The sequence below is a fragment of the Malania oleifera genome, chromosome 7, assembly GCF_029873635.1.
Source record: "Malania oleifera isolate guangnan ecotype guangnan chromosome 7, ASM2987363v1, whole genome shotgun sequence".
In the NCBI taxonomy this organism is placed as follows: Eukaryota; Viridiplantae; Streptophyta; class Magnoliopsida; order Santalales; family Ximeniaceae; genus Malania; species Malania oleifera.
Genome location: NC_080423.1, coordinates 1,506,567 through 1,517,822, shown reverse-complemented (window position 1 = coordinate 1,517,822; position 11,256 = coordinate 1,506,567). Strand labels below are relative to the sequence as shown.

General features: G+C 32.4%; 1 protein-coding gene across 4 annotated transcripts; it reads left to right on the top strand.

The window, feature by feature from the left end:
* The first annotated feature begins 1,354 nt into the window (after positions 1 to 1,354).
* LOC131159360 (protein AMEIOTIC 1 homolog) lies at positions 1,355 to 9,952 on the top strand. 4 transcript variants are annotated; one of them, XM_058114221.1, is made up of 10 exons: positions 1,355 to 1,560; positions 7,004 to 7,034; positions 7,270 to 7,624; positions 7,705 to 8,088; positions 8,168 to 8,291; positions 8,373 to 8,459; positions 8,688 to 8,771; positions 8,852 to 9,165; positions 9,254 to 9,371; positions 9,494 to 9,952. In XM_058114221.1, exons 3-10 carry the CDS (start codon positions 7,335 to 7,337, stop codon positions 9,602 to 9,604), a joined length of 1,512 nt encoding a protein of 503 aa, XP_057970204.1. In that variant the 5' UTR covers positions 1,355 to 1,560; positions 7,004 to 7,034; positions 7,270 to 7,334; the 3' UTR covers positions 9,605 to 9,952. The 4 variants fall into 4 exon arrangements, with proteins under 4 accessions (XP_057970204.1, XP_057970205.1, XP_057970202.1 ...); XM_058114218.1 differs by lacking the exon at positions 1,355 to 1,560 and adding an exon at positions 1,597 to 1,647; XM_058114222.1 differs by lacking the exon at positions 7,004 to 7,034 and having other exon boundaries at positions 7,344 to 7,624.
* The last annotated feature ends 1,304 nt before the right edge of the window (positions 9,953 to 11,256 follow it).

Below are 11,256 nucleotides of genomic sequence, written 5' to 3'. Positions count from 1 at the left end.
AAATATTTTTCAACTTTCAAACATGGTTTTAGGGTTCGTTTTAAATAAGAATTTTGTTTGGTGGTAAAGGGAAATGAGAGGAAATAAGAATTTTTTTCATTATATTTTTTAAATATTAAATACTACTAAAAATAAAATTTTATTCAATTATAAGTAAAAACTAAGAAAATCATATGTTAATGATTTGTACACTTTTTGATTAATTTAATATGTATATTTTATTTTCTTTGATAATCAAATATGAAAAATTTAAAATTTTTAAAAATTTATTATTTTTTTGTGTTGTTTTTTAAGTTTCAAATGAGCCTTCAAAGTAGGGTTCATAAATCACATTTGAGTGGGTAAACGGCTGTCGTCAAAAGCCATTTAATATAGGAATTAGGGTATATTGCCTGCAACTTATATAAGTTTCACTTAATCATAATTCACTCTCTAATTTTAATTGAAATAGTTTAGTCCTCATTGAAAATAATTTAAGTCCTTGTTTTGAATATCCTTCAAGATAAAATTAAAATTTTAAGAATTATTACATTAATTAAAAATTTAAAAGTGATATGTGATTTAGTGAAAATTTAGAGATTTACATCGTGTAGGAAAATAATGGAATGAAAATTCGAATGTAAAAATATATAATTATAGTAGAATTTACAATTTACCCTCAAATATATATATATATAATTGGTGCATTATTTTATGGGTACAAAAAGTCTTAATTAAATTTTAAAACAATAATATTCAAGTTTTACTGATATAAAAATGTGCAAACACTCATTTTCATGAATGTACACATGCACACAAAATTTATTTTGAAATATGCAAAAAAGAGTAAAATAAACATTTTAATTTTAATAAGTTCATGAAATTAACGACTGAGAGGACACGTGTTCTATCATTAATTTAAGAGCATTTTCAGAGATTTAGCAAATGCATATATGAAAAATTTTTATTGAAGTTTTAAAATTTAAACGGCACAAAATGAGGTGTTATCTCGTACTCCATCTCTCTCTTTTAAAATTTAAAATTTAACCTTTTAGCATGAAAAATTTGAACAATTTAATAATATATCGTGTAAAAATATTATTAATTATAAACTAATATCAGTGTAATTTGCTACTTTCATAGACTTGAATTAAAAAAAAAAAAAAAAGATTAAGATAAGAACTAAACAAAAAATTCAAATTTGAGCATTGCCAAACGCGGAAATATGTGATGTCACCAAAAAATGTTGAATTCTCTTTCCAAAAAAAACTCTCTCTCTCTCTCTCTCTCTCTCTCTCTCTCTCTCTCTCTGCCGTGGCGGTAAATACAAATACAAGAGATATAATCTCTTTCCGTTATCCGGGCGTGGCGGGGCGGGAGGTTTAGGGTTTAAGACATTAGGGTTTTACTCTGTCACCAAAAATTAAAAGTATTAGGGTTTTTATCTGTTATATAATGGGGGGACTCTAAAATCAATACCTCATTCCTTTTCTTTGTTTTGGTGTTGGGGTTTAGTAGAAGCGGCATAGGTGTTGAAGCAGACGGCTGAAACTGTTGCTCAAATAGATTATACGGCTCAAGGTGAACCGTCTTCCGCCTTGATTCTTCTCCTTCTCCTTGTTCTGTTCTGTTATGTTCCGTAGGACGTCTCTGCCATTCTTGATTTTGGTATGTGGGTTAATGTGGAATTGCTCCATTGTTGTCTTTCTGTGTCAAAACTCTGAAACTGTTATGGGGCTTTTGTGTTTTTCAGCGCGTGCTTGTGTAGTTGTGTTATGATTCTTAGAGTGACTTTTTGCTCTAGTGTTGTTGTGTTTGTTGTTTATGTCTGTTTCTTTGATCTCAGTGATGTTGTTCGGTTTTGCTTATGCGCGTTTAATTTAACATCTGTTGCGTGGTACCTTCTGTGGATTGTAACTGTGCCCATGCATATAAATATTGCAAAAAGAATTACTAAAGCTAGTTTGTCGTTCACCCTCTTTCTCTTTCCTTGAAGTGTTAGTTTTCTCTCTTCCCGCCTTTCTTTTTTCTTTTAGTTAAAAATAATAACCTCCCTGGAGGGTACAGGAAACAATACTAAGTCCTTAGAAAGATAGAAACATCCTTAACTTGTTGGCCCATGGGGTGGCCATGGTTATGTTGCCAAACCTACCAGTTAGAACTGTTAAAACAGCTGAATTTTTGGTTCAGCATAGAATTGAACCAAAACCGGACAATTTTATTCTTTAATTAGTAATTTGGACTGTTATATAACTTTTAACTGAATCTAACCAATTAGTTAAAAATTCTACTTTCCATTCTAAAAAATAACATTTATTTTTCAAAAAATACAATTTATTAACACTTGAAAAAATAATTTATTGTATGTATGAATTTACATTATATATAGTCAAAATATTTGTAACAGAAACCAAAACCAAACTGGAACAAATGGTTAAGCAATTTTTTGGTTCATTTTGGTTTGGTTTTTTTTGGCTGTTCGAATCGGTTTCTCATTGTTCCTTGCTCACCCCTAGCTACACCAAATAGAAATCCTGAGTATTGGAAGGTAGTTTATAATTTTGATTCAGCATAATATTGTATTCTACCTTCCCTGTTTCTAATTCGGAATCATGTGGTCATATTTTATGCCAAGTAATATATAAATATACATGCTGAGCTTGATATCAATCATAAGAAGATATGTTATTTACTGTGGACTTGTACGTGCGCACACAATTCAGGTTTATTGTTTATCTTAATGATATGCATATTTATATATCTGATAGGAAAAAAAGAGAGTTCATATTAAATAGAACAAGAAGAACAAACTGCAGCATGAGAAATCCTCCTTAGATAAACAAAAAACAAAAAATATCAGTACCTCACAGTCTTCCTATTACGATGTAAATCTGAAATGAGACTCCTTTGAAACAGCCTGCTGCCAAAGCCCATGTTAGTTATTTATCTCAATGATATTACACTTTGCAAGAAATTTAGAAGGTGCAAAATGGTTTAGTTGTTGTGTTTTTTGTTAATATTTGTTTTTTCTATTTAACATTCGTGTAAAATGAACCATTTGTTTGACAGCTATAACAAATGGTGATAACTAGATATTGTTTAACTTCAAAGATTGCTAATAAATAAATGAAATTAAAGTGTTAAAATTTATTTAATGCTTTCAATTGAAGCTAAGTCCTTCTCAACTAGTACCTGAAGCAAATCAAAACAATGCAAATTTGTTTTCAGATTTCATCTATAATAGAGCTAATATAATTTTGTATAATTTTGTTTCAACTTAATTCTTTTAAGTGTGTTTTCTAATTTTTAAAAGCTTAATTAGAATAATTTTGTTCAAAAACAATTACATTATTCATGCTTTTACATATAGCTCAGATATAAATGTAGATGCAATTGGACAAATTTGAAGTTCAAAGATTAACAATGAATCACTAAAATTTTAACTGCAGATAATTATTTACCTACAGTAGAACAAAGTCTTTCTCAGCTAGTATGGGATGCAAATTGAAGTCATGCTCAAAATTTTTCAAATTTAACATGTATAAACCAAACAACAACAACTAACCAAGCCTAAAGGCCCACCAGGTGGGGCTACATGAATCCTTTTCTGCCAACTTAACATGTATAAAATAAATACTAAAAAATGTAAATTTATATTCTAACTGATCTGCATAGGTTATTTGAGTCATCTGTAAATTCTATGGTTTTTTCTGAATAATTATAAGTTGTACTGAAAAGGCATAGTGTTTGTTTGCTTATTAATAAAGGAATATGAGTTTTTAGGCTATTTGTGCTCAATTATTAACTTTATTATTTTACTCTAGTATGCTTGACCACCTAGGAATTTGCTAGTATCACTTTGAAAAGAAAAAAGAAAAAATAAAAATAAAAAGAAACAGGAGATATGCATAAAATATTAAAATCTCCTCGGGATTTTTGTTTCCTTTTTAAAAGATTACTATGGCCTTTTTAATTTTTTCAGTTTAACGAGTGTAATATAAAGCAGGATTTTTGATAAAATTAATTTGCTCAAACTTGTTGCTTTGGAGCAACGTGCTTCCTGCCTTTTCTTAATCAAATGATTGGCTTGTACCAAGTAGCATGAATGGTTTTTGGATTATTGGCTATAGGAGTTTATGATCCTTCTGCGGGCTAGTCCTTTGCTCTTCCATAGGTTGGCCCCTTGTTGCATTTCTTCATGCCAGAGCTGATTCTTTCTTAGGATAGAAGATTAAGGTCATTGGATGCTTTTTGTTGATTTAAAAATGACCGAGTATAATCTCTCTAATAGTTAATTATGAATTTCCAAGAGTTTAAAATCATGCCATTCTTGAAAATTTTAATTAATCATGTTAAAACTTGATATACATTGTTGGCCCACAACACAATAGCTTAAGCTTTTAGGTAAAGTGGTAATCTAACATGGTATCAGAGTTGGTTACTGGGAGGTCTTGGGTTCTAGTCTCATTGCTCTATGTGGTGTTTAAAAAATAATTATTGCATCTGTGGGGGAGTGTTAAAGCTTGATATGCATTGTTGGCCGACATTCTAAGCTTTTATATAAAATGATAATTAAACAAATTATTTTATCATTACTATGAAATGAGATTATATGTTTGAAAATTGAAAAACACATCTTTATCACCTTTGAGGATAAATTTTGGATAACTCTCTTCAGTTGTTTTAGTCGAGTTAGCCATATTTGATGAATGTATAATCTAATAAATTATTTTATCATTATTATGAAATGAGATTATATGTTTGAATATTGAAAAACACATTTATTGCCTGAATATAAATTTTGGATAACTCACTTGAGTTGTTTTAGTAGAGTCAGCCATATTTGATGAATGTGGAATTAAGAGAAGCATGTTTTGAATTTATTTCACCCAAATCACTTAAGCTTGAAAGGAGTGTTTAATCAAACATGCAAAAGCTTGTGCTCCTATAAATTGAGTCTATAATTGTTGGTCCATTACGGAAGCCAACTTATTTGTAAAATCTCCATGCCACTTCCCACTGAAAAGGGAATTTTATGCTCTAAGGCTGAGTCGAAAAATGCAAATGCAAAGAAGCAATGTGGGCTTGTTTTACAAGGTTATTAGATCAAGTCCAAAGCAACTTTTCCAGCCGAGAAAGGGACTGAACTTAAGATGTTGAGACTGAATGATGAGTTGGAAGCAAAAGTACAGAAGACCAAAACAGTGCAAGGAGAGCAGGATAAAACATCCTCATAATTCCTAAACTTCGAAGGAAAAAAAATAGTACAGATAAGCTTTCCAATCCCGCTGAATATCTCTTATGCAGAGTCCTTTTAATGCCCCAGCAGCAGAAGCACATAAGGTAGTGTGATCACAGTGTTGCGTCTGACTAGTAGTTCACACTCTTCTTGAATAGGCTACTTATTAGGGGCAAGGAAACAACAGTTCAGTGGTGTTTCAAGAGAAAATATTTGGGTGTGTGCAAAGCCTAGTGTTTCACTGTAGCATTGGTTTCCTGAGTAGCTTAAAATATGTAGTCTGACTAGTGTTCACATGCTTCTTGAATAGGCTACTTATTAGGGGCAAGGAAACAAAAGTTCAGTGGTGTTTCAAGAGAAAATATTTGGGTGTGTGCAAAGCTTATTGTTTCACTGTAGCATTGGTTTCCTGAATAGCTTAAGATATGTAGTAAAATTCTTTGACTACTGGTGGTTAGTAAGGGACTAATTAAATTGAATGGCCCTTTCTTTTATTGGAAAATTGAAATAGTGCTCACTGTACCTTTTTAATTGAATAATCTTTTGAAATAGTTCTCAAGTTTTTTCCTTGCTTTTTCCTAATGTGCCCCCCTCCCTCCCCAAAAAAGGGCTTTTTTGTTCCATGAAATTACACCAGCTAGGATAGAAGTCGAAGTGTTTCTGACAGTTTTCAGGGTCATGTGCAATTGTCAGTCAAACTAATCTTATTCTAAGTCACAAACTTCATTTGTTATTCCTTAAAATAAAAATACATGCATAAAAATACACACATTCGCGCGCGCGCGCACACACACACACACACACACACACACACATATATATATATATATATATAGAGAGAGAGAGAGAGAGAGAGAGAGAGAGAGAGAGAGAGAGAGAGAGGAGATGCGAATGTTGCACTTGTAAATTTTAGTGTACGTGAAAAATTAAAAGATAAATAAGCCAACTGAAGTTTTAACTATAATTGGTACAGGATGATAATAATTTGTTTAGAATCGAATAGTTTTTTTCTATTTTACAGTGTAGATATGGATTAAAGGAAGTTGAATAATTAAATTCAATATGAATAAGATGAAAACATGACTTTTTGTACTTATATTTTCTGTGTTCATATTCTTTATCCTATTACCTTAATGTTGTTTGATCAAAATTTTGAGTGAAAATGAGTTTTTTAGTTTATTTGTTTGCACCGGCAGCTTTATATTGTATGATTTGTGGTATTGAAGTCTTTTGATAGATATTTATTTTAGCGTGTCTTGCCCTCATTTTGATCAAGATTTTATCTTCTAGTGTGTTTTTCTCCTTTCGTGCACATAGAAAGTTTTTGTAGGTTGTCTTTGGAAGCTGTCTAATTTTGTGTTTATTTTTACTTTTTTATTGTATGAGTTTAGTTGTTTGTCTTTGCTGTTGAAGAGGATAATCAAATAACCCAATACATTCACATGGGTTGAACTTAGTCCATGGCCTTCTAAGTGTTCTTATAGGATTGTAGACATGAATGTGTATTCCTCTCTCTCCCTGACTGTTCTTGCTTCCCATGAGTTAATATGCAAATTATAATGCCAAATAGCTAAATTGTGGGGACAAATTAAAAATCTGGATTGCCATGAAGTCATGTTTGCAATGAGCTTGATATGTGGGCATTAAAATGTTATTATATTATTATTTTTTTCACAATATGGGCATGGGTGAACAATTGGTCTGTTGTACAATTTAGGAGCAGCCTGAAAGTTTGTATTGTCATGTGCCTTGATCATAACAATTGACTATGGTGGTCCATCACAGGTTGTCTTTTTGTTGTCAATCGCTCTAAAAAGTGAGTAAATTTTTTACCTTTCAAAGCAAATACAAGTGGGTCTTGTTTGTGATATTGATTATATGAGGATTAGTTTTAAGTACCCAAGTTAAATTAATTTGAGCTACCTTGGTTAGAAGTTCGAAAACCCAATTATAAAAAATTATTATTTTTTTGTTTTTAAAATCTAATTTTGGATAATTCAGTTGTTATTTGAGTTTTCAATGATATTTTCTCTTTGCATACGCTTATAAAGTTATACAAGTTAGCCTGTGGAAGACCAAATCGTTCAAAAAGGCACGTGTTTTGAAGACGAACTGGATGGTGCAGTGGGGTTCTTCTTGGAGAATTATGTTTGCTGGCTCACACCAGAAGGACAACTCCCCATTTTCTTCCAGCATTGTTGGGGAAGAAGATAAGAAAGATAAGGGAGATGATGAGGTTATGACAGCTGAATCCCTTGTAACAAATGGGAAGAGGAAGCGTGTTTGCTCTAACAAACTGAAAATGGCACAAGCAGATAGATGTGAGAAGCAAAGGCAAGGTTGTAGTTTCAAGAGAAGCAAGCCAAAGAAGCTCAAGGAGTCCATAAGCAGATGGTCTGAAGATAGGTAAAGGCTATCATTTCCTCATTATTTCTATATGTTCATGTTAATTTAGTTGCTAGTTAAACTTGAGGTATGCTACGAAGGTACAAGCGAGCAGAGCAGTGTCTGTTGGAGATCATGAGGTCTGAAAAAGCAGTGTTTGGGAATCCAATTGTACGTCCAACACTTAGATCGGTGGCTCGTAAACACATTGGTGACACTGGTTTGCTAGACCACTTGCTGAAGCACATGGATGGTAAAGTTGCACCTGGCGGCGCGGAGCGGTTCCGACGGTGTTACAATCCCAATGGAGTGATGGAGTATTGGTTGGAGAGTGCTGACCTGGTTAATATTCGGCTTGAAGCTGGGGTGCAAGATCCTTACTGGATCCCACCATCTACGTGGAAACCTGGTAGTGGGCCTAGTGAGGATCTTGTTTTATCGGAAGAGCTAAAGTTGCTTAAGGCAGAAATGGAAAAAACAAAGAGGTAATAAAACAATAATACCTACAGAAGTTGCTATGATTAACTTTAGCATGTGTGCCCAATTATTTTTTGTTGCAAATAGAGATGTGCAGGAGCTAATATCCAAGAGGCAAGAGGAGGACCGACTGAACATGAAACCTAATGCTTCGTCGCCCAATCGGAAATTGAAACTTGATCATTCGACATTTTCACGACTTTCATGTCAGGTAACTGTTGAATGTAATATTTAACTAGCAATTTGATATTTTGTATTTCATCTTATTAAAGTCTTTAAATCTCCTCACAAGGAAATAATGTATGAGGAATTGTTGATTTGGAAAGCCAAGACTGAACAACAGCTAATTGAGATATCTAATTCTTTGAGCAGCATGCAGGTAAAAATCAGTTCTTTATATTTTTTGCTTGCTTAGTTTCTGATAATTAAATGATGGAAATGATAAGATAGGATGTGAATAATTTGTTTCATGTTATGGGACAGCACCACAGGCAATATAGAAAGAGGGAGAGATAAAAAGAGTAAAGAAAAGAAAACACGTTCATTTGTTATGCTTACATTCAATCGAGATTATTAAAGCCTCTTTTTTTGGTGTTTCATTTTCAAGGGTGTATACCAGGAGTTGGAGAAATGGAAAGCTAATATTGAGAATCAGCTGAGAGAGATCTCTAATTCCTTGAGCAGTATGAAGGTAAGAAAGCAGTTCATTACCTCAGCTCCTTGAAAGATGGAAATATTGGTTTAAGAGCACTGATGACATTATATATTCAGAAAAATCGTCTTGCACCTTGGTGGGAAACATCAGATTTGATTAGTTTTCAGCACGAAGATCTTACACCTTGGCTGGAGAGTGCTGACCTAAATATTCCAGGGGAAGTACCTTCTTGGTTGGCAAGTGATGAGGCCATTAAGGTTGAGCGTGAAGTTCTGCAAAGTCCTTGCTTGGTGAAGATTGAGTGCGAGGTTGAGCAAAATGCATCCTCAATCCCATTGCCTGCAGAAAAGCTTGGTAAAGATCCATCCCAAGACCCTGTTTGTGCTAGAGAGCTTGGGCTGCTTAAGGAAGATTTGGCCAAAATTAAGAGGTGACGCAATTGACTGACTTATAATTATTAAATAAAATTTCCAAGATTGATCTCTTAGCTTGTGCTGTTTTCCTGTCTTCATTAACAGAGAAGTGCAGGAGATGGTAACAAAGAAGGAAATGGAAGATGAAGCCAACTTCACACCCAACTCTTCAGTTATTACACATTCAAGGTTGGACCTTCACAGTTCATTACTCATATTGCAGGTAATGCTAACAAGGCCATGTTTGGGATTTTATTTTTTATTTTATTTTTTTATTTTTCATACTTTCAGTTTGATGAAAACCCACATGGAATTTGATGAAACAATTTCTCCTTTGCTCGACAGGAAATGCACGAGGAATTGATGAAATGGAAAGATAATATTGAGCAACAGCTGCTAGACATTTCAAATTCATTCGCCAGCCTGCAGGCAGAAGCGAAATGTTCTGGGTTGTGAATCTTTAATTTACTCAAAACAAGTAGGATTCAGGATCTGTACAGGAGTAAAAAGAGTACAAGAAGACCCGCATCAAGTCTCTTCTAACCAGCATCTGCAAGTTATATATTAGCAGCTAACCCATGAGATATACTTAGCTCCAAGATTAATTTCTGTTAATACTTAATTAGGTTGCTTTGAAATTTATGAAACAGTGATGACCTGTGGATGCTTATTTTATTTGTTTTAATTTATGGTATATATATTTCCTGTTTATATGGTTGAAATGTTATTACCTTTGGAGAAGTCATTCATTAGCTTCTGGAGAATTTGATATAGTAATGATGCACTAAGTGAGCTGTTAAACTACACGCTTGCCGTAACGCCTTTGGCTAATTTCTTTTGCCGAAGCCATCCATATTTGTTTTATGTTTATGCTTACATTTAGGGCCAGTTTGGATCAAGAATATTGTGTGGGAAAGGGAAAGAAAAGGAAAATAAGTAAACTCAATTTTATCTCCATATAAAAAATAGCTATTATCTACATTTTCAAAAATTTCACTATATTTCATTATCTCAAGAAATAACTATTCTGTGAATTAAACATATCATAATATTGCTTGACGATTAAATATAATGATACTTGTACTCTTTAAGCATTTCTTATAAAAATACACAATAATGAGTTTTCTTTGTTCTTTTTCTTATTTTCCCTTTTAAAATTAACATTTAAATTGTGAAAAAATATAGAAAAATGAGCACAATAGCTAATTCTGGATCCTTTTATTTTACAGTCACACATTTTCATCTCCATTAGGTGCATCTTTTGATTTTTTTTTTTCAATGTTTTCGCATTCAAGTTTTTTCCACTTATCATTTAGGTTATATCTGATTTGCGGAATGTCTATTTTTAGGAATAGATTAGTTTTAACAGATCAATTGTAATGAGTCATACGAATTATTACTATAAAGCAAGCAACAATGTGAAATGTTTTATGAATTCATAGTAAGCAATAGATAAAGAACAATTATTCCCAAATTTTATCATGGGAATATCTATTTTGTTCTTATTACATGTTGAATGAAATAATTAAGAACATGAAAGGAATAGCTATTTCATTGATTCTTAAAAAATTTAAACTATATTCTAACTTCAAGAAATAACCATTCCACCAAACCAAGTCAGCTTAGGTTATATTTGTTATTATGGAACCAATGGAAGTGGGTGTGTTATCTATGCCATTTACTAAGAAAAGAAGATTTAACATTTTTTCTCATTATTCTCAAAAACCTCTCAAACTTACAAGTTGTCATTTGATTACAACATTATAATTTAATAAAATAATTTCGATACTTAAATTTCTAAAGCAACTCCCTACGATCTCATAGTATCTTTTTCCTTCAAAAACAATTAATTTTGGGATTCTTGATGACCCAAAGATTTCTTGAAATCTACAAATAGCTATAAAGCAACTCTTACCCTGCCTTTGAGAAAATAGATTTCAGATTTTAGATTTATATTATGCAGATTCAGACAAAATAATAGTATTGAATTTGAATGATTTTTCTTTTAAATTCCACACAAATCCATCCATACTCCCAAGTACTAGTGAAAATGAAGCATGCGAAACTCAAACCGTATCATTAAACTTGCACCACCCGTATTTCTTGCT